The 23956-nt window shown below is 41.1% G+C and overlaps 1 protein-coding gene across 2 annotated transcripts in view; it reads right to left on the bottom strand.

Annotated features, from left to right (window-relative positions):
- Positions 1-615: 615 nt before the first annotated feature.
- The window catches only part of als2b (alsin Rho guanine nucleotide exchange factor ALS2 b), a 46986-nt gene continuing 23645 nt past the window's right edge, over positions 616-23956 (bottom strand). The window contains exons 16-35 of one of the 2 annotated variants that reach the window (XM_066687368.1): positions 23567-23637; positions 19428-19494; positions 17327-17526; positions 16360-16425; positions 15974-16024; positions 15761-15859; positions 15330-15494; positions 14407-14518; positions 14176-14253; positions 12253-12386; positions 11175-11339; positions 9541-9658; positions 8379-8536; positions 8101-8223; positions 6704-6880; positions 6281-6326; positions 5866-5927; positions 5365-5514; positions 5031-5127; positions 616-4405 (exon numbers count right to left, since the gene is read on the bottom strand). In XM_066687368.1, coding sequence (XP_066543465.1) covers positions 4367-4405; positions 5031-5127; positions 5365-5514; positions 5866-5927; positions 6281-6326; positions 6704-6880; positions 8101-8223; positions 8379-8536; positions 9541-9658; positions 11175-11339; positions 12253-12386; positions 14176-14253; positions 14407-14518; positions 15330-15494; positions 15761-15859; positions 15974-16024; positions 16360-16425; positions 17327-17526; positions 19428-19494; positions 23567-23637 — 2178 coding nt within the window. In that variant the 3' untranslated portion in view covers positions 616-4366. The remainder of the gene's footprint in view (positions 4406-5030; positions 5128-5364; positions 5515-5865; positions 5928-6280; positions 6327-6703; positions 6881-8100; positions 8224-8378; positions 8537-9540; positions 9659-11174; positions 11340-12252; positions 12387-14175; positions 14254-14406; positions 14519-15329; positions 15495-15760; positions 15860-15973; positions 16025-16359; positions 16426-17326; positions 17527-19427; positions 19495-23566; positions 23638-23956) is intronic. The other variant, XM_066687370.1, reaches the window with a different exon arrangement.

Raw genomic sequence — 23956 nt, 5'->3', positions numbered from 1 at the left:
ATTGGGAGCAGAGAACCTCGTCCGCATAGGCCAGTGTGATTACTGATTGGAGAGAGAGAGAGAGAGAGAGACACAGAGATAAATAGATGGAGACAGAGAGAAAGAGAGAGATAAGACAGATGTAAGATGCACACTTTTTCAGGGCACAGAGGTGACTGACACATTCAATTGAGGAACGACAGCAGCTGAGTTTGTGCTCGTTAATCAGGGAAGTAGTAATGGAAGCAGATTCACCTGCCACAGGAGCCAGATAAACCCTGAAAATGGAGCGGCTTCATCGGCACACACTCTTGTAGGTTCTCTCGAAATTGAGTGTCAATCTCCACCATCCATGTTATTCTAAACTGCTCCCGGAAAATACCACCCACTGCGGCCAATTCGTCGTTTTGTGCAGCCTGGTATCTAGTTTAATTGATTTCAGTAACCATACAAAAAAAAAAAATCCACCCTTAGTATAAACAACAAAAGATGCTGCTTTTGAGGAACATGTTTGATGTGATCGAAGTCACTTTGAACGTCTCATGGATGCATCTGAATACAGCAGTCTCGCTCGAGTGAAACCAATCTTTACATTCAGCAACACAGAGATTACCTTTGAAACAAAACACGAGCCACTACACTTTTATAATCAGTTTTATAATGAGCTCGAATAAAAACAAATCCAACTGTAAGCATCATCAGCGTTAGAATTCCAAAATACATTTGTCTTCAATGTACAGGTGAATCAAGTGGTGAAAAAAAAAACACACACCACCAAAAAAACACTTCAATTTTAAATTGATACATATATATAAAAAGCTTAAGACACTTTCTTTCCTACATTTCACCTTTTTAGTTTTCTTAAACATCTGCCAGACTTGTTCTACCAACAGCTTTCAAAATGATAACTGGATTTTAAATTAAATACTTCACATTTGTTAATTAAACAGAATCATTGTTTATTTTTTAATTATATATTTATATGTTTGCGTTATTTTTATATAATAGGTAGAAAGCGTAATAGTGCAATTTCAGATTTTATTTAATAAATAACTTGGAAGGTATTTGTATGGTAATAAAAGCTAAAGCAAAAACAAATGTACAAATCAATTGTGCCTGTATTTTGTAATTTGTTTCATTAGTGACCTTTCTGTAAATCATTACAATACAACCCTACCAATGAAATATTGAATATAACATTTTAAGTACATGTTGTTAGTTCACATTCCACTTTCATTTTCTCACAAAACCCCAGGACTGTAACAACCATATAATGACGAGCAGACTATTTACTAGAAGTAGGGATATCAAGTTACTTAAATAAGAAAATGGCCAATACTTTCTCCAACCACAAAATGCCTTCAAAATGAATACCAATCTAGTGCTATGTGCCAAATAAATGTGTATTAATATCTACTTAATCATAACTGAGAACAACAGTAGTGGATGCATTATGTCCACTTATACTGTCCAAGGATATACGGTCCAGACAAATGGGATGTTGAATACTGACAGAAATCCCTTGCCACTAGAGTCCTGAGCTGAAAGGAGTAACAAAATAAATTATTCTTCATAAGTCCTGGAAGTCCTAGATCTGGAGTATTCTGTAGACAACTGCTGTAAAAAGCCTTGAACTCACCCTATCAATGAGCCTCCTGCTGCCAAGACAGTTGGCCTGTGAATTATCCACAGGCAGTAGTTCCTGTTGACCGGTGGCAACCATGATCAATGCATTGCCAACAACAGTGCCAGTGTTCAAAGAAATACAGAGAGAAAGTAAGGGCCATGGGAAATCTGCTTCAAATACAGAGGGCAAAGATAAGGCTGTGAAATTGTATTTGTTCATGGTATAATCAGTAGACAATTTGTGTACAGGAAACATAAAACCACATTTCATCTTGTCTATATACATTCACTGATGCAAGTAAAACATATGCTAGATACTTTGTACGTTTGGGTCCAGTTGAATATTCCCACCAAGGAAAAAACTGTCTTTTCCAACACAGAGGTCAAAAAAGAAACAACCAGCCAGCAATAGTGGCACTTTGATCGCTTGGGGCCTTCAGTGTCAATGTCAGTGCTCTGAGGGCCTGAGAACTGTACTCACTCAGTGATCAATAAGGAAATAAAAGTAAATACAAAGTTTATTACCATTAAATCAAAGAATAAATTTGAAATTCCCATTTGGCCACTCTAGGGTTAACTATCGAGTGAAGAGAGAGCAGATAGTCATTGAAGTTTGATCACAAAATCAAACCACGGTAGCACTTTACATTAACTGTCCCTGATTACTGTGTATTTACAGTGTAATGACTTGGTAACTACCAGTGTAATTATGCCTATTTACACTGTAATTGTGAATTGCTACAATGTTTTTTACTGTGCTAGGGTAACACTTTACATTTAGTGTCCCTAAATACTGTGAATTTACTTGTTAACTACCAATGTAATTATGCCTATTTACACTGTCTTTACACTATAAAAAGTAATTACAGTGTAAATACACAGTAATTAAGGACACAGTGTAAAATGTTACCCAAACCACAAATGTGAGCATTTAGAAGTTAGTAACCCTTTCTTGAAATTAGTTTTAAACTATGAATATATAAGATAATAAATCCAATTTAGTGATTATGACCAGGATGGGAATCCAGAAGCAACATATTACATTATGCCTTCCTGTTCATCTAAATATACATATACCCATATATTTGACAAATAATGATATATTTGACAATTTCTCACATACCATGTGATACCAAACATACGTGTTTTTTCGTTGTAGATGAAAAAGTTCGACTCTTGGATTTTTATTTGTGGAAATATACTAACATTCAAATGTATGGAACTATTTCTTTATTTTTCATTGGTTTTGCTATTTTCAGGAAGAATGGATTAGATTTAGTATCATAGCACCATCTGCTGTTCTGACAGTGTACATTTAGCAGACTGAAAGTACAATAATGAACTTCATTTTGTATCTATATACTAAGTAATATTGGCCTTAAAGGCTTCAATTAAATGTAATTCCAATACTTGTAAGGGTTGTACCAATATTCATACATCAGTTCAATTATTTTACATCAGATACTTCTGAATGCTTCTGAATCGTGTTTGATTGTCCCTGAACTTTTTCAGATTCAAAAAAGGGTTTAAACAAAGTCATGGGCCACGCAAGGTATGCACACAAAAAATATCTGCACATATTTTGTATTCAGACTCGTTTTTGGGGACAGTACAGCAAACATATCTTGATCTGATAATGTAGAGATTTTCACAGGTTGCAGTATGGGCCACAACAAGGGAAAACCCATCTAGTATACATTTTATTTCTTAGTTAGTTAGTTGAGAAAATTGAGTTTGAGGATATTAACTGATATGGAATACTTTAAATTGGGACATGAAACTGAAAACACTGACTGAAAATGGTTGCTATCTCGTCAAGTATATCTTACAAGTCCAGGTAGATTTCCTTTCTAGTGGCCCTCATGGAAAACAGAGCCTCGGAGCACTGCTTTTGAGAAGGAGCGAGACCAAACACGGTTGTTTTTGCTGGATCATTAATATAATTTAATATATAAGTTAGGAGTCTCTGTTGCCACAATAAAAATGACATGTGCTCTACACCAACCAACACAAACAACTCTGAGGTCTCAATGTATACAACCTGTACTTCTAAAACTTTACAGCAGGTTTACAGCATTATAACGCCCTCTTCAGGAATAGTGGAATTATTGCTCAGCAGACAGATTCCATCATTCAGAGTATAGTCCAGTCCTCAAAATGAATATATTATTTAAGACCACCCCTGTATAAGGACCTATATTGGTGACCTGGGTTAGTTTTCTTAAATTGGGCAAACTTATGGTTGAAGCTTAATCAAAAGGATGGCGTCTTTTCAAACTTTTAGAGATCCTACTGCCTTCCAATGCTGTGACTGTTGGGAATTGTAAATATGTCATAGCGACTGCATTTCTGCTTCTCCACATCACCTGTGCTCCACAAGAAAAGAGCCGAATTCCCCTTCCTGGACTGAGGGTGGGGCGCTTTTCAATGTTGACCAAACAGGATGACTAAAACCAAGTCATTTTCGAGAAACAAAAAGGGGGAATTGAAAAGCTGTTCCTTCATTGCCTTGATGATACTGAAACGACCTTCAAATGTCTCCTCCGGGACAGAGAGATAAAAGGCCTGCCTTTTCCAGAACCTGCTGAAGGGTCTCTCTTCACTGTTTAACGCAAGACCAACAGCAGCATCTGCCCATTGAAGGGTTGGCCAGTAGTGTTTAAGAATAGGATTCCATCTTCTCGTATCAAACCGAGCCCAGGAGCTTTGCTTGGCTGCAGTGGTGCCCATATTGCAGCTTCGGAGAGATGCTCCTCAAACCCTATGTGATCTTCTCGTGCTGGATCTGGTAGTAGCAAGCCTGAAGAGAAAGACAGATTCCATATAATGTATTGCACTTGCAAACCCTGACTTACACTGACAAGCACATCTCTGCCTGGCAAGAATAATTGCTGGTGACAGTTTGCATGTCTGGCTGTTTCGGTTTCTGTTTACTAGAATAGTGACAAATACCTGCTTCAAATGATTGTTATTGACAGGGAGAATATCCATCACATCGTATTTCATATTTTCCAAATCCCCCTCATTCTTTCACAGGCTGCACAGTGTTTGCTTATGCATCTCACAATTTGGTTCAGAGCCATCTAAGATGTGAGAAGTGATAAAACCCAGCATCCATGTGATGGCTTTCCACTGAGATGAAGCCTTAAAAATGATGTATTGCCGTGCACTATTCAAGCGTTTTGTGCCGTATTGCAATCCTTCACCTCATTTGCTAGAGTTGCTCTGCATTGTACTTTGCATCCCTGTATAAATCGGCTGCATTATGTCATGTTCTATCTATTTTCACTCTTCAATGGGTAATGTTTGCAGTATGAAAGTCAACAAGGTGATACGGTTTTTTCATCGGATGAATACATTATAATTATGTGATTCTAGTCTTGTGATATCCAAGGACTTCTGCAAACCGGCCGAAATACACTTACTTTAAGTGTTGTAAACATGATCCCCTGCTCTCCATGCTGCACACAAGGATCCATTAAATCTTCCATTAGATGCACTTCGGAGCCCAGATTCCTTATTCTGGTGCAAAACAAAATAGAACAGGAAACATCAGGATCATTATTACAATTACTACAATATTTGGTTATTATAAATCATGTATCATAGCATGTTGGGCCCATATTCTGCCCTCTCAATGGGACTGTAGTAAAGATAGTTGAACAGACCGGCAAGATTGACATTACCCATAAAAGATCGTCAGCGTCCCATTGGTATTTATCTTGTGGGATTGTCTTATTTGTGGGAGAAGAAGCTTACCGCGCCCTCAGCACCACATACAGGAACACGGGGAAAAGGTCATCCATCGACCACAGGAAGTCCTCTTTCAGCAGCGCCAGCACTTCCTGGGTGATCTCCTCAAACGTGAGCTGAATGACGTGAAGTTTGTCCGAGGGAGTGAAAGTTGTGCTGGAAATCAAACCCCAGAAAGCGATGGATGAGGCCGAGAGAGACATTAATTTTCAAAAACATCTTTATACTGTATCTGACTGGTTGTACTTGGAGCGAGAGTGAAGTGAGATCGGGGGCGTCTTCCACCTGAACTGTAGTTTATAACGCCATTTAAAGATCATTTCAGCTAAATCTTGAATGCAAAGAAAACTCATTGACTATAATTAGTCATATAATAATATGATAACTCTGTAATTAGTCTAAGTGCATAGATTTCCTGGAGAAAACAGGACAAGGCAAAGTCGATGTTGACATTTAAAGAGCTCGGCTATCTGTGGGACAAAAAACATTCTGAAGCAGTCAAGTTACCTGATTTGTTGTAAACACTCCACGGCCGATGCAAAGCAGGCATCTTTTGTACTGGGCAGGACCTACACAACCAGAGAGAGAAGTTCAGAAAACAGCTGACACTTTAGTGCAATGCCAACCAACAAGCAAGTTGAACCGAAAGTAGACAAACAAACAAAGCTGACCTATAAAACATTTCCAAACGCCACAATATTGTTTCAGATAGTTAGAAAGTCATTTAATTTTTCAGTCTGTATTATACCCTAGTATTATATACAATAGCTCAAATACTGAAGAGTGTGAAGCATCATTTCCAAGCGTTCTCTCTCCCCCTTGTGGACATTAATCCCAATGAACACACATGATACACATGGGAGAATACAAAGCAAACTGTGGCACATTTTCATTATTAGGATTAAGACTTTTTAGTGCCTACCTGCTTTTTCTCTCCCAAAACTGAAATGGAAACAGGCCAGAATTTCCTATTAAACATTCAGAGAATAAAAAAAAGGTTAGAATACATATGAAATAATTCACACAAGTGGACAGTTTTATTTGGTTTTCTATTACCTAAAATTGTCTCCTCAGAGTAATGAACCACTGTTTTCCTTTTACAAAAATAGACTTTCCAATGCATTCCTGTGCTTTTATAATAGTATAGTGACTGTCTGTCATGAATGATTTAAAGTGGTTATTGTTGTTTACAGTTTGAAATAGTCTGAAAGCTGTTTTGACACAAGGCAGGAATAATAAAAAAAAAAAAAAAAAAAACAACAACACAGTATTAACCAAAACACATGAAAAACTGTAATCGAGTCACAGAAGGGAGAGTAACAGATCATGAAGTCGGGGGACTCACTGCTGCACCCCCAGGAAGTTGAGCAGCGCCACGTCGGGCTGCTTGTTCAGCCGCAGCACGCACTCCCAGTACATGTCCTCCTCGCGCTCGTTCTCCAGGGCATACAGCGTGAACAGTGGGGGGTAAAGCCGGGGCAGCAGCACAGGCAACAGCAGCCCGCAGCTGGACACCACGCGCCTGGGAAAGCACACACACATTTGTTTTGCTAGATTTGTAGGCCTTGCCATTGGCTCTCACTATAGTTCTTCTATTTAATCCTCCAGTCAAACATAATTCCACATTGGCTGTCAAGTCAAGAATAAACAAAATATTTGGGTCCTTTTGTATATTAAAGAATACAAAAAACATATTTAGTGGTTAAACAACTGTTTTGGTAGCTCATTTGCTGTGAATTCCATAGCTTCCACAGGAGACCCCCCCACCCCCTGAGCCTGCAGCTAACGAATCTTATAATATGACCCACTGCCAGCGCACTCCGAACACATTTCACTGGCACTTCATGTCAGCACTGCAAACTTCCAGTCATAGTGAGACAGAAGATGCAAAGCTTGCCCGCCTCGCGCTGATACTGTTGAACATCTCTGTGTGAGTCACTGTTTAAAAGTTTGATGCTGCACAAAACTTTTAACGAGTCAGATCAAAAGTTATCTAAAAAGCTTTATCAGACGGTACTTGAGGCCCTTATGATAATGCTTAATCTTTCAGCGCCTTCCCACCTGCCTGAATTAGTCATCTAATGAAAGGCAAATAATACGAAATGGGAGCTGCATCAGGTGTCTTGGTGTACATCATTTTATGAGAGCAGACAAAGGGAGCTTGTAAAAAGACTCTCGAGTCTGAATAGAATGCAAACCGGCAACTACACTGTAATATTTGAACAAAGAAAGCCCCTGAGAACTAATAATAATAATTTTAATACAAAATCTGCTGATGAGCTGGTGTTTTGTACCCGTAAGGTTTGTATTTTGATGAATACAATAAGCCTAGGAGACTATTTGAAAGCTTACACCTGGTTTTGGGAGGCAGAGTAACACTCACATGCCACAAGCTATTTTCTTTAACAAGCACACAACCTAACATTGCATTTTATGCGCACATAGAATGGGGAGAAAGCTTCTGAGATATCCGATGCAATTCCCAAGTGCTCAATACAACATTTCTTCCAAAAGCATGTTTCTATTTCCAACACCTTTGAGATGCAGAAAGTTTTTCTCAGTTTTAATTATTTAAACAACATTATTTCAGTTTTGTTTCAAAACATATCCATTGTAACTGAGTAACTCCTCACTGTTGTTGTTGTTGTGATAGATAACAAGGGGATGGAAAACAGCTCCCTTCTAATTTCATACCAATAAAACAAAAGTAAAATATGAATGTCATGGCTGCTGCAGACTTACGCAGGCTGTGGCGACTCTGCCTTGTTTTGAGCTCCCTCCTCGCTCTGCACTTTGCCGTCCTGCGGTTCGGCGCTGGGCTCCGGGATCACTCCGCCCTCTTCTGGAAGATCAGGGAACAGGAACCTACAAAGCACACAAACATCTTCTCAGCGGACAGCACACACCCTCTCTCAATAAGAGGGCCATCACAAATTGCCCCTGCCATGAAGGCAGTCGCAGATGCAACCGAGTTAGGAGCGAAGTGAGTGAAGGGGGCCGGAACAGCGGCTTTTCCTTGCCTGACCAGCTGGAAGATGCGCCGCAGGTAGGACTTGATCTCGTTGACGGCTTGCTGCAGGAGACGGCGGTTGGCTCCCACTCCCACGTAGGTCATCCTGTACACAGCCACCAGGGTCTCCAGCAGCCTGCCCAGGGGGTGCAGAGGGGTGTCGCAGGCCTGAGACACACACACACACAATCCCACAACAGGCCTTACTCACAGTTGCCAATTAAAAAACAGTGGTGAAAAACTGATACATGCCGAACAAAAATGTTAACGCAATGTGTCAAGTGTTGGAGCTGAGATGACATATCCCAGAAATTTTCCATACGCACAAAGATTATTTCTCTACAATTTTGTACACAAATTTGTTTACATCCCTGTTAATGAGCATTTCTCCTTTTCCAAGATAATCTATCCACCTAACAGGTGTGGCACATCATGAAGCTGATTAAACAGCACGATCATTACACAGGTGCACTTCTAGGGACAATAAAAGGCCACTCTAAAATGTGTGGTTTTGAGGGAGTGTGCGATTGGCATACTGACTGCAGGAAGCTGCTGCCAGAAAATTGAATGTTAATTTCTCTACCATAAGTCACCTCCACCGTCGTTTTAGAGAATTTGGCAGTACGTCCAACCGGCCTCACAAGCCGCAGACCCTGTGTAACCAGGCCAGCCCAGGACTCCAACACCTGGCTTCTTCACCTGCTGGATCATCTGAGACCAGCCACCTGGACAGCTGATGAAACTGGCTTTGCACAACCGATGAATTTATGCACAAACTGTCAGAAAGCGTCTCAGGGAAGCTCATCTGTGGCTCGTCGTCCTCACCAGGGTCTTGACCCGACTGCGGCTCTGGTGGACATTCCTTCAGTCCTCACGCCAATCGCACGTCCCTCAAAATGTGAGACTTGAAATCCATAGATTAGGGCCGAATTAATTTATTTCAACTGATTTCCTAATGTGAACTGTAAGTCAGTAAAAATTTTGAAATTGTTGCAGGTTGCATTTATATTTTTGTTCAGTGTATATTTTTATTCGGTGCAATTTTTATGTGTGATGTTACCAAGAGGACACTCGGGTGAATTCCCACCTATTTCCAAGAATTCAAGACGCGAAATATCAAAGAACACACGACGCGTTCAGGCCGATAGCTTGAGACGAATAACAAAGGATACCTTGATTAAGTAGCGGCGGATGTTCTCGTATTTCTCCATGGTGACGGGGCCGATGTGCTGGGGAATGACCTCCAGGCTTTCCAGGGTTTTGTTGTGCGAGCGACTGATAATCTCAGGGCTGGAGAGAGACGGGCACAGAAAAGCTGCTATGTGTCACTGTAGAGACATATTAGTACAGATAATACTGAAGGAAATATATGGCAGATATAAACAATACATTAACTCATCCCACAATATTTTACTATGTAGATATTGCATTTAGTTTGGCTTGCTTTAAAAATAAAGGTAAAGCACAATCACTCGCCAAACTTTCTCTAACTCACAGAAGTGCCATTAACACAATTTCAAGGTGAACAGAAAAGTACCAAAACTTTGGACCATGAGATTATTGATTATTATGGGAAACAACCTCTTAAAGCCTAAAAGTGCTGGGCAGGGATCATAATATCAATCAATGAGGGCAGCATACGAAAAATTGGGTGCTTCCTTTTCAAAAACACCACACTCAAAGTAGAGCAACGTGCTATCCATGGGTTTCACTATGTACCCTCAGCCACTGTGTATGAGTGCCTTCACTGCCATCTCAAACAGAAAATTGATCCATTGGCTTCAAAGTTAGGACACACATCAGAATGAGTGACACTGAGAGGAAATGAGACGCTTGGGAAATGTCTTTGGGGATTGATCCAGAATGTTCTTTTACCAGTCCTGCATTTTTGTTAATCTAATGGCCAAGTGCATCTTTTGTAATTAACATTAGTGTGTCTGCGGTATTAAAAGTACAACCCTCATTTCAATCTCAGTCTCCTCTAGGCCCCTGGAAGCACTCGAGATGGGATGATGAGGTCAACTGGAGTGTAAAATCAGTTTAATCCCTCTGCTGGGTAAAACAGTGATAAATCCTGGATCTTACACAGGACTGGGCTGCTTAAATAATCGTTTGGCACAAACTAACACCACAGCCGTGGGATTACACCTGCATTTAGTGCTTCTCCAGTGTCCAAAATGAGCCGAAAAAAAAATGAACAGCTTGGCCAAACTTCTGACATAAAGGAACAGGGGGACACGTCAACACGTAAACACTGTGAAATAAAACCTACAAAGACAAGTATGAAAAGATGTCGCAACAACAATGTCCCCGAGACTGATTGTGTAAGAAATGTATTAGGTAACTGATACTCCTTTTTCTGCTAGTTAGTATAGACAAGATATAGGAGGGAATTAAAGTGGTATTGTGGGTAATCAAATTTGCTGACAAAACTAAATTGTTTGGCCAGAAGATGCTGCTGGTAATGGGATCTGAATCAGCTGGGCTCCTCTTCTCATGACAGGGATTGTCTTTTATGACTGCAGTACCATCTGGCCTCGCCCAAGAGACCTTACAATGAGAACTGCTGACTGTGAATTAACCACTGCAGGGCGATACCTCATTCACATTTTCAGAGACAGCAACTTTCAGGCCCAGCTCCAGGGCAGATTGATAGAGCTTTCTTTAATGTGGCAAATTAAGAAAAGAAAGAGAACAGATCCACTCCCAATGTAAAACCATCTAATTATTAGGTACTGAAACTGGGATGGATTTTGTTAGCAGATGCACACAAAAGCAGCTGCCAAACTTCATGTTCCAACTCTACCTGTCCCTGTGCTGTCTTCTACTGGTGGTGAGGGCCACTGCGATGTTCTCCCAGGCCCTCCAGTTCTCCCCGTGCCCCGGGCCCTCGCAGCCCAGCTGGCTCCAGCACTCCTCGAAAACGGCCTTCCACTTCTCCTCTGGAGGCACCGCTAGGATGCCCAGCTTCCTGTAGCACAACAAGAATACAAGGTAAAGCGAGAGATGCTAGTGGTGGACAAAAAGAAAGAGCTTCTGCAGTCATTATAATATATTCAGCTTAATTTAAGCTTCTTTAATGGACTACTGAGCAGTATTTGGTATACAAAAGAAACAATCTTAACCTCAATTACTCAATGTCCTTACTAGTACTGAGATTATGCGTGGTTTATCATGTTCTGGAGCTCAACTTGATTAATGATTAAGAGACATTAAGTGGACGACAACAGAACAGCATCTAATTCAGTTGCTTCTAGTAGCCTATGTGAGCAGTCTGTGCACTGTCCCCTGCCTCTGAAATGAATTAGCTTCTACAGTCCAATCCCACTTATATATTAAGGTTCATATTACATTCTTATTGACTCAATTCAGAAGCATATTGATTTCAATTAACTGTAGAGTTCAATGCTACACTTGCATCCTGTGGTATTTAATTAACCATATATAAGTGCCTACATAAGTGGCCACTTGGGGTCAAATTACTGGATGTACCCATTTATCAAGGTGCCGATTCTGCTCAGGCCATCAAGAGCAAACACTCTGAACGGAGTCAAGGCATTACAAATACAGTTGCAAAACCACTCAGCCGGGAAATGATACAGAAAAAGTACAGGGCAGCTTTCAAGAGCAAAGTACAGAGCTCTGAATTAGGACAGCGTTTGTAATGAGGCATAAACACAGCAAACAGACTGGACAGTAAACACAAAAGGGTATGACTTGCAATTTCCAGGAAATATTTATGCAGTGCAAGTTTGGCTGATTTTTGCACCCAGACTGCGATGGACAGATTTCACAGCAGGGCACCTAAGGGGATGTGTGACAGATCAATGAAGGAACCATTTCTCCCTGTTTCACACCATACATTTCTCCAAAGGAACACTTACAGACTCTTCACTTTCTCCTTGTCAGTGTCATACAGGTTGGGTTTGAAGTACGTTCCTGCTACCTTCAGGCCCGTCCCCCACTCTCCATTGAAAGTGCCTTCAAAATAATCTGCGTTGGGCATCGTCAGAGTCCCCTGAGAGAGAGAGAGAGAGAGAGAGAGAGAAACTGATCAATATACTGGAAAAGTCCAGCACTTTTGAGGGATTCGCAGATTCCCAGTGACAAACAGTAACCTCAGGGCTCTTCTAGGTCATTGGGGTAGTGTTGTGATGCTTCTTAATCATAAACACTGATAAACACGCAATTAACCTGAAATGCCAGATTCACAGAAAAAATATTCAAAATCTTCATGGTGGTAGTAAACAAATGGCTTAGTGCCTATTATTCAAATTAAAGTATAACTCAGTGAACCCAATACTAAAATGATGACTTGGGCAACGACTTTTGATCAACCTCCTCCCTCATCTCTCACTGCTGATTATTTCGCCTCCTTCTTCTCCTCCAAGATTGCAGACATCTGCAGGCTCTTCAATACTCCACCCTCATCTCCTATCACACCGAAACCTCCCACTGATCAAGCTTCCTTTTCTTCATTCTCACCTCTCTCAGATGCTGAAGTTTCTGCTCTCCTCCTACGTCACAAACCTACAACGTGTGCCCTGGACCCTCTCCTTTCTCGCCTCTTCCAAGCAACCACTCCTGATCTTCTCCCCTTCATCTCCTCCCTCCTCTCTGGCTGTTTCTCTCTCTACACTCGCTCCCTGGGCCCCCTCATCACTTCCCATGGTTTCTCCTACCACTTCTACGCTGATGATGCCCAGATCTTCCTGTCTTTTCCCTCTTCTGACCCTCTCATCCCCTCGCATCTCTTCCTGCATGTCTGCTATTTCCGCCTGGATGCACTCGCACCACCTCAAGCTCAACCTCTCCAAATCGGATCTCCTGTTTTTCCCCTCCTCTTCTTCACCTTCTGCTGACCTCCTCATCTCGATCCCCTTGGAATCCACCACACTCTCTCCTTCTTCTTCCGCTAAAAATCTAGGAGTCACCCTCGATCCTGCGCTCTCCTACACCCAGCACATCACCACGCTGACACGCACCTGTAGATTCTTCCTGAGCAACATACGTCCCTTCCTCACCGACTACTCGACTCAGCTACTCGTCCAGTCACTGGTCCTCTCCCGCCTGGATACTGCAACTCCCTCCCGGCCGGCCTGCCTGCATCTACTACCCGTCCACTCCAGCTCATCCAGAACTCTGCGGCTCGTCTGGTATTCTCTCTGCCACGATTCGCTCACGCTACTCCACTGGCTCCCGATAGCGGCACGCATTCAGTTCAAGACATTGACCCTCACCTACCGCTGTGTTGACCACACTGCACCAAGCTACCTTCAGTCACTCGTCTCTCCATACATCCCCTCCAGACCACTGCACTCCTCCAGTGACAGAAGACCTACTCTACCTCCTCTCCACTCTCCTTCCTCCTTCAAGACACCTCTTTTCAGACAGTACTTGTAATATTAGTCCTCTATCCCTGCTAGATAGCACTTCACAGTTTTATTATGCTTCTCGCGTTCCTGATTGTTTTCCTCCTTGCTCCCTTTCCTGTAGCCCTTGACTGTGACCCTACACCTTGACAGCACTTAGCTTTCATTGGCCAGGATGTAGGACCTCACTTACTGTACTTGTGTAAATTGTAAATTGGAACTTGTAAATTGTATTTTTAATTGCTATGTTTTAGTTAAATTGAATTTGTATTGATTGATGCCTTGTACTTAATTGTATTATTGCACTTTGTTTGCACTTATGTTGTAAGTCGCCCTGGATAAGGGCGTCTGCCAAGAAATAAAAATAATAATAATAATAATAATAATAATTTGAAAAACACGATAGTTCTTTGTTTTGTTTTGTCTTTTAATTACCTTGCCATTGAGAGTCCAGTCATCTAAAAACTCTCCTTCGTAAGTAGTGTCATCTTCTGAGAGGAGAATGCCAGTGCCCTAACACAGTGGGGGAAAAACACAAATGATTAAGCTTGGTTGGCCAGTGTCAGGTACCAAACTTGTTCTGTTAGCTGGTTCTGTTTAGTGCTCGGCAAAGACAGGTGCTGAAGCATATAAAACAGAGAGATTCATGGACTGAGATAAACTCACCATCATTTTGTTGTTGCTGAAGGCCCCTTCATAGTACAGTCCAAACTGCGTGACAATGACTCCATGGCCCTGGCGCAGGTCGTCCTGCCACATCCCCATGTACTTCTCACCTCTGAAAACAAAGGATGGGTAAAATGTTAATTAGCTACTGATGAAAAGGATGGCCAGAGAAAACTGCCTTATTAAATATCACATCAATGCCTGTGTAGTGAAAGGTCTAGGAAAGAACATTGTCTGAGAAACCAAGAGTGTACAGGAAGTGATAATGAATTCAGTTTACTAAATTAAACAGAGATGAAAAAAAACACAAAAAGCTCCAGAGCTGACCAAAGTAAACACTGTACAGATAATCAGGCAGCAGATACAATCTCTTCACAAAGACCTAATTTGAAACCCATGGTGGGAGACACACTAAGATAAATATCGATTTTGATACAGCGAGTTACAGTATTGCTGTGTTTTCTCCCATGAAGCCCTTCTTTGTTTGAATCTAGTCTGGCCCCTGCCTTAACAGAACAGCGCATGTTTACAGTTTTAAAATGCTTGCGAATTCACTGTGCTAAAGCCCCCCCGCTTCACAGACATCACCTGTCTTGTCTCAAAAAATGATATTCCCACTGTGCAAATGAACCAGTTTGTTGACCTAATTTCCACCCTGCCGAACCTAATTGTGATTCATAAAGCAATTACACTGAGCCTTCTGCTTGAGAAAGCAAACTGCACTGAAACCAAAAATAATAAACTATATGATATATACACAGAATGAGTATGAATATATAACCCCACACCCACACCCACAAACCACAAACAAATTTCTATATAACATTTTGGTTTTGAATGAAGGGCGTAAAGAACTTTGACTGAAACCACACCGATGCCCTGGTGTGAGACCCTGTGTGGCCCTGTTCACTGTGCGCTGGTACCTGGTGATGTCGTCGAACACGCCGTAGCCCGTCTTCTTGTCCTGCACCCACTGGCCGATGAACACGCTGGGGGAGGAGGAGGTGAGCTTGCCGCTGCGCAGCATGCCATGGCCGTGACGCATGTTGTCCTGGAAGGAGCCTTCGTACAGCTCCCCTGTGGCGTACCTGAGAACACACAGACATACGCACACCCCCGTCAGCTCGGGCCAGACTGCACTGCGACACAGATGAGGGGCGATCGCACCCATAGCTACAGTGGTGTTTGCCGCAAGTCTGCAATGAAGTCTGGAATGCAATCCGACACTTCATTTTTCCTTAAATCAGCGCACCACAAGCCATGCACCGGAAAAACAGGTGTTACACTCCTGCTTGAAACTGCATAAAAAATAAGTGAAGACTGGATTTTAATCAATTTTTTTAAGGTCTCTTACCTGTAGGTACCATAGCCATGCATTTTTCCTTCTTTCCAGTGGCCTATGTAATGGTCATTCTTATTGAGTGTCTTGTTTGGCACAATATACTCTCCAAATCTGTGAAATAAACAAGTGGAACAGCTTAACAAAATAATTCATCTATTATTGGAGAAGAGGAAAATAGTAACTCATGCTCAAAATCATAGTCTTGAGACTATTTCATATACCTACCTCGGTTCCTTCAGGAACCAGCCAGATGCATTAGCTACCACAGAGCGCAAACTAGGAAAATATGAGGTTACTGTGTCATGTCTCCTCTGCATTTGAGTCATTGACAAATGTGCATTACATCACTGACAGGTTTCTAAATCATTTTAACCCGAATCCCTTAAATAGTGTTTGGGAGGAGAAATAGGGTTAAATTATCATCAACATCAGAACCCCTAATTATCTACTGTATGCATATATACCTGGAACATGGTACTTGATGTCATCTTCCCATGCATTTCAATTATGTATTATCTAGATCAGTTACTTGAATAATCTGTTGTCAATAAAAATGGACTGGAATCAAGTCCAGCATTGCTGCTTTTTAAAAACCCTTGACCGAGACTCACCCGTCCTCCAAGCCATTCTTAAACGTCCCGGTGTACATCCGTCCATCGGGCCACTTCAGAATCCCCCTGAAGGAGGACAAGAAGCCAGCTATGACTGGAGCCATCCAACTAGCTTTGAATCTGGACAGACTGAACGACTCTGAATTCATGTTTTTCCCACTCAGACAAAGTTAAACAGAACATATGTCACAAAAAGTTGTCATCTTGATTAGCCAAGTTCCCACAAGGCTCCACAGTTTTAGTCAAACAGCTACTATATTAACAAATCCACTTTACAGCACTGCTCAGAAAATATGAATTTGCAATTTCAAGGCTCAAAGTTATTTTAACAGCAGAAGATATTCAGTCCATTCAACTTTAAAGACTTCAAGAGGTTGTCATAGCAACTGTTGCCATATGCAACACGCCATATTTTACAGGTACAGTGTTCCTGCCACTCGTGATAAAACTACAAATACAAGACCAAACAGACAAATAATAAATTATTCCTAAACAATTTTATCTTTCAGGTGAAGTAGTACATATTTGAATTCCATTAGCCAGGATCTTGAGTTTTAATTGAACTAAATCTGTAGATTAATTACTGGCAAGTTTCATCTCTTTGGCGATTTAGAGCCTGGAAAAATATTTTCAAGCTTTGGTAAACACTGAAAAGCACTGAAAATGCAGATCTGTTGATTCAGCTGAAGGATTTCATGAAGCAGTGGTATGACACAGACCACAACATTACACCTGGCCTAGTCATGGACTAATCCTGTGCAGATTGAGAGGCAGAATTTTTGGCACATTGTTACAATAACAGTTTTGGGGAGAAGATGTATTTTTTTTATTTTATTTTTTCCCAGAACTAAACTGTCTCTATAAAACCTGCAGGAAGCCAGCTGTAAAGGCCTACATTTAACCCACGCCCAGAGTAGAGTGACATCACGTGCTGCAGGGAAGACAGGGAGCTCCAGTCCGCACTTACCTGCCGTTGGGCTTGCCGGCCATCCAGCGGCCTTCGTAGGTGGCTTCTCTGAGACGGCTGTCCTTGTAGAAGGTGTACTTGGCCGTCCTGGACATGGGCGGATCTGGCCTCTGCACACTGGCTGAGCTTGTGCCCGGGGTGTCCACTGCCCCACTCAGAGCCAGCTCCACCGCCTGGTTGATCGCCCGGAACCATTTTGCCTTCAAACCAGACACAGACAATACTGTTAGGTGAGTGTGAGGGGGCTATACTTAACAAATGGTGTTCATCCTATTTATTTAAATTCATAAAGCCCCACAGAGGAATGTTGTTGGACACGGAAAAGAAACAGAAAATTAACTTTGGTCAAATGCAATTGTACCCTTGATATATATATATACTAATATGTAATATACAAGAAAATAAATTCATTAGTATATACAGTGAGGGGAAAAAAGTATTTGATCCCCTGCTGATTTTGTACATTTGCCCACTGACAAAGAAATTATCAGTCTATAATTTTAAAGGTAGGTGTATTTTAACAGTGAGACAGAATAACAACAAAAAAATCCAGAAAAACGCATTTCAAAAAAGTAATAAATTGATTTGCATGTTAATGAGGGAAATAAGTATTTGATCCCCTATCAATCAGCAAGATTTCTGGCTCCCAGGTGTCTTTTATACAGGTAACGAGCTGAGATTAGGAGCACTCCCTTTAAGAGACCAAAGAGCTGTCCAAGGATGTCAGGGACAAGATTGTAGACCTACACAAGGCTGGAATGGGCTATAAGACCATCGCCAAGCAGCTTGGTGAGAAGGTGACAACAGTTGCTGCGATTATTCGCAAATGGAAGAAACACAAAATAACTGTCAGTCTCCCTCGGTCTGGGGCTCCATGCAAGATCTCACCTCGTGGAGTTTCAATGATCATGAGAACGGTGAGGAATCAGCCCAGAACTACACGGGAGGATCTTGTTAATGATCTCAAGGCAGCTGGGACCATAGTCACCTAGAAAACAATTGGTAACACACTACGCCGTGAAGGACTGAAATCCTGCAGCGCCCGCAAGGTCCCCCTGCTCAAGAAAGCACATGTACAGGCCCGTCTGAAGTTTGCCAATGAACATCTGAATGATTCAGAGGAGAACTGGGTGAAAGTGTTGTGGTCAGATAAGACCAAAATCGAGCTCTTTGGCATCAACTCAACTCGTCATGTTTGGAGGAGGAGGAATGACCCCAAGAACACCATCCTCACCGTCAAACATGGAGGTGGAAACATTATGCTTTGGGGGTGTTTTTCTGCTAAGGGGACAGGACCACTGCACCACATCAAAGGGACGATGGATGGGGCCATGTACCGTCAAATCTTGGGTGAGAACCTCCTTCCCTCAGCCAAGGCATTGAAAATGGGTCGTGGATGGGTATTCCAGCATGACAATGACCCAAAACACACAGCCAAGGCAACAAAGGAGTGGCTCAAGAAGAAACACATTAAGGTCCTGAAGTGGCCTAGCCAGTCTCCAGACCTTAATCCCATAGAAAATCTGTGGAGGGAGCTGAAGGTTCGAGTTCCCAAACGTCAGCCTCGAAACCTAAATGACTTGGAGAGGATCTGCAAAGAGGAGTGGGACAAAATCCCTCCTGAGATGTGTGCAAACCTGGTGGCCAACTACAAGAAACGTCTGACCTCTGTGATTGCCAACAAGGGTTTTGCCACCAAGTACTAAGTCGAAGGGGTCAAATACTTATTTCCCTCATTAACATGCAAATCAATTTATAACTTTTTTGAAATGCGTTTTTCTGGATTTATTTGTTGTTATTCTGTCTCTCACTGTTAAAATACACCTACCATTAAAATTATAGACTGATCATTTCTTTGTCAGTGGGCAAACGTACAAAATCAGCAGGGGATCAAATACTTCTTTACCTCACTGTATGAGTTTTTTTGGAATTTACAGTTTAAAGTACACAATTTATTCGAGAGGCTATATACACCGTTACATTATTTGTATACTGTTGAAATGTTATTATTGTTATTACCGCTTTACTATTTTTGGATGAATGTGTATTATTTACATGTTTACAATTTCTGTTCTGCAGAAAGGAAGATCACAGTCCCTACCTTCTCAAGGGGGGAAGATGCCAACAGAGTGAAGGTTTCTTCAGGGGAGGTGATTTTCAGCCCAAACCTAGCAGAGGTAAAGACAGGAACAGCTTGATTTTCAAAAAAGGAGACATAAGAAATTGCCTGCACTCTACTCTACAAAAACTAAATCGGATCACTAAATACCCTCCTTTAAAACGGCTTATATAAAATACAACAGGCATTTGCTTTCTGTGCCTTTAAACATATAAACTAAGTGATTTACTTCCATAAATTCACTTTGCAACCAACTTCTTATTTTTGAAACTCATGTTGCGTGAGATTACATCATGCTGTAGAAGTGTACCGAGATGAAAATCACATTCAACTCCAAGCTGGAACAAGCTGCAAATAAAACCTGTCTAACTGGTGCAGAACTAGACTTTTTCTTTAGAAATGTATTAAATAATAGTTCTTAACCTTACAGGCTGTGATCACTGGTATTAACCGAACTGACTAGAGCCAAAGATCTAGTTGCCTCTTTCATAACATTATCCTGGTCATTTTTAGCAAGGGTTGCAGGACCAATGCCTTGTGTGAAAAGGTGAGCTGTGAGCTTGGTGCCATGTCACTGGAAATAGGCCAAGACAGTGACAGAGACACAATATTGTAAGAAGTGCTGGGGTTTCCAATCCCATCTGTCATCTCCTGCTTTAGACACATAAACAAAGACTGAAGTGTTTACATGTAGAAATCTTATCTTCATTTCCTCAGATGCTGTTGGCATCTACTGACTGATTACTACTTGACGCTTCATCGTTTATTTGAGCTTATCAGTGCCCATAAATAATTATAAACTTGGAGAAAAGGGTACTACTTACTACAGAAACTATCATACTAATGGAGGTGGCTATGCGTCCTGCTGTTCAGTTCAGAACTCATTTTACACAGCAGGAGCCGGTGACCTTGACATCTTGTTGAGATCACATGGAGCTAATTTGGATTTCAAACGTGTAAAAACCTTAACATGTTCCGCGGGTACAAGCCCGATTCGTCCTTTTAATGATATACAATCTTTGGATCAAAGGACACACACACTTTTTGTTTTTAAAAGTCATCCACACTTAGTCACTACCACTATTTCTAATTAATTAAAAATCAAAATATGGATGTAGCATCATTGATTCAACTTCTGAGCGATGATTTGTTTGATGATAAAGGAGCATTCCTGATTAGAAATGCACACAAACTACACTCTCAGAACCAAACATAATTCAGCACATAATTAATGGCATGCTGTGACATGTTGCAGTTATAATGTCATGAACATGAAAAATACATCAGATAGACAGAGGATTGGACAGCAGTGTGGAGTAGTGTTTAGGACTCTGGAGCGGAGGGTCGTGGGTTCAGTCTCAGGTGGGCAACACTTCTGCTGTACCCATAAGGAAAGTACTTTACCCAGAATGCTCCAGTAAAAACCCAGCTGTATCAATGGGTAATTGTAAAAAAATAAATAAAAAGAATGTGAAATATTTTAACAATTGTCATAAGGGCACCTGATAAGAAATGTAATAATGAATACAAAAGGAAAGGTGGGGTGAGTTTTTCTGCTTAAAGGATTCTTTTAACCCTGCATAATAATAAATTAATTTGATTACTTGTCAGAATACTCAAATTATTTCATGTTTTGCCAAAAATAAACCTTGCGCAGGGCAATTTTTGCTGTTATTATTATTAATTATTTAAGTTGAAGACATTTTGATGAGATATACTTACGTAAACCATTGTTGCATCTGTACTAGAGCTCACGTAAGATGCTTTTGTTTCAGGAAGCGCAAGTTTTGGACATTTACATTTTACATTGTTTCACATTGCCCTCCAGAATTGAAATCTTTTTTGTGTGTTTGTGGAAACAATCTATTCATAGACAGTCATTTGGCAGTCTTGACAGCGAGCAAAGGTATTAAATATTGTATTGATAAGTGCCTAACAAATTAATTGGACACACATTTCCATTTCTTTAGTAATGCCCACCTCATGACGACCTCATGTGAACTCCAGCTCCTGCTCTCTTTGCTGGTATTGAGATGAATAATGCCTCATAGTAATTTGCAACAGTTTAGCCTGAAGAATGATCTTCTTGAAACAAATATGGATAGCATTTGAGTGCGAGCTCTTCATTTAAATGTGACAGCCAATTAAAAGTGTGCAGGGTGTATGCAGCCATCGGTATGTCAAGGCCTTGTAAGATAATGCAAACCCATTCATATCCTGCAAGCCCTCAGCACTGTCTGCACTCGACTCCTGTTTGCCGAATCCTCCCAGCGCCAGACTGCTCAAAATCACAGCAGAACACGATTAGCATTCTGGCAACACAGCATGCTGTCTGTGTGGAAAGAAATATCCCTATCCTGTCTTTGGCAGGCTTTTGCATCTTCAAAGCAGATGGGCCTTCGAGAAGAGGCCTTCTATTAGAGAAATCTTACAAATGATCTCTGAAGCATGATTTTTAACACCCTCACTTTCCTTCAATAATGAGACTGAGAGTGGCTGAGAAACTCTCTATAGATTCATACAGCTGGCCTGTGTAGCCTCAGTAGAGAACGACCTCCAGATCTGTCTGTTCACTGAAGAATACCTCGCCATGGGGAGCTACACCAAATATGCTTGCTGCCTATATTATGTTAAAGCCCTCCTTTCTGGTAACCCTGCAGTGTGGATCCATGTAATGAACAAAATCCTAGTTCTTCATTGCTAGCAGGGAAATGTTCACAGAATTAATCTCTAGTAATGAAGAAATATGTAAATTCAAGCGTCTACCACAGTGTTTAACAAAATAAATGAAGATTCCAGCACTTACTTGAATTTGTGTTTGTGTGTACATGCATGTGTGTGTATTTTACAGATTTTGTGATGCACCTCCTGAGGGATGTGCTTTTGCATTATCATAAATTGTGTGTGTAAGTATGTCACTAACCATATGGAAAACTCGCAATACATGCAATACAAGGTCATGGTCATTTCATATCAGGTGTCACTCGTATTTAGTGTCAGGGATCACTCGAATTTAGTATCAGGTGTCACTCGTATTTTGTGTCAGGTATCAGCTGTCACTCAGTTTTTGCATCAGGGATCACTTGAATTTAGTATCTAGTATTTAGACATCAAATGTGAGTGACAGCTGATACAAAATAGGAGTGATGTATGAGACCTGACAATACATAGGCTTGATGCCAAATAAGACTGACACCAAATATAAGTGATAACTGATGGCTGAATGCTAAATTTAATGAGCGCTGATCGCAAAACTAAGTGATGCTTGACAACTAACGCTAAAGAGTGACGTTGTCCTAACATGGACACCGTACCCAAGACCCGGGTCCCTGGCGCTGTGAGGGAGCAGCGCTAACCACTGAACCACGGTGTCATCCTATATTTATATTTTATTCTAAATATGTTACAAAGATATGAAACCATAGTATATATATTGTGGTGGAATACCAGGAGGCGCAAAAAAGGGCTGCCCTGAAAAGGCACTACATTTCACAGAAACCCTAGGGGAGGAATTAGCAGTGGGGAGTGCCTGAGATGCAGTACTCCTACAAATGGCACGCTCCTGCATGAAGGCAGGAAGACAGCACACCTTACTGTTGGAGGACTTTGTGGAGTTGGAGAAGGTGGAGTGAAAAACTGAGAACAGAAAGGAGACAGGGAACTGGGTTGATGGCATTTTGTTGAGGGACTTTGACTTGGCTTTTGGGAACTGCGATTTGGATTGTATGCCGCGTGCGTTTGTCGTGTTGTGTTTATTAGTATCCATGTTTAGAGAAGGACACATTTATATGGTTAGTTAGGCTCAATAAGGAACTACGGTTTTGTTTTGGATATTCTGTCTGATTTGGTTGTACTAATGACAAAGCTAAAAAACACAGATCTCCTTCTCCAATGCCTGCTTTTCGACATTGGTATTGCAAATGCTTAAAAAAACATTTTGTGTATCCTGTATCCCCCAATTCTACTTGTATTGTGATAATTGATCTCGATGTTGTCATTTCTCTAGAGAGAATCTAGTGTTTATACAAACAAACAACTGGTTCACTATTCACTTTCACATGGATTAGCACAGGTTGTGAATATCAATACAGCACCTGAACAAACACAAATTAAATACTCACAAGCCACTTTGTTCTTCGGAGATAGGCTCAACCCATAGTGTGGATAGGGGGAAAACATGGTGGGTGGAAAACTGGTTGGGAGACAGAAACAGAAACACAGGCATATAGGTTTCATCGTTGCAAACAGTTGGTTTAGCATTGAAATACAAACTGTGAGTTTCCTGCTACCATTACATGGTACCATACTTCTGATGCCATCCAAAAGCTCCTGCTGTATATACCTCACTGCAAATCAAACCGACATGCTCATGCTTAAACAGTGTCTATTTGAAAAGTGTAGTTAAGTGGAAAGAAGGTCAAAAAGACAGGCAATGCAATGACAGGCCTGCCAAACTGCTAATTTGGGACAAGTTTCTCAAAACGTTTGACTTTTTATTAACTATATACCAG

This window comes from Amia ocellicauda, chromosome 16, assembly GCF_036373705.1.
Source record: "Amia ocellicauda isolate fAmiCal2 chromosome 16, fAmiCal2.hap1, whole genome shotgun sequence".
Classification (NCBI taxonomy): domain Eukaryota; kingdom Metazoa; phylum Chordata; class Actinopteri; order Amiiformes; family Amiidae; genus Amia; species Amia ocellicauda.
The sequence above is the reverse complement of the archived record's forward strand: the minus strand, read 5'-3'. Positions and strand labels throughout refer to the sequence as shown.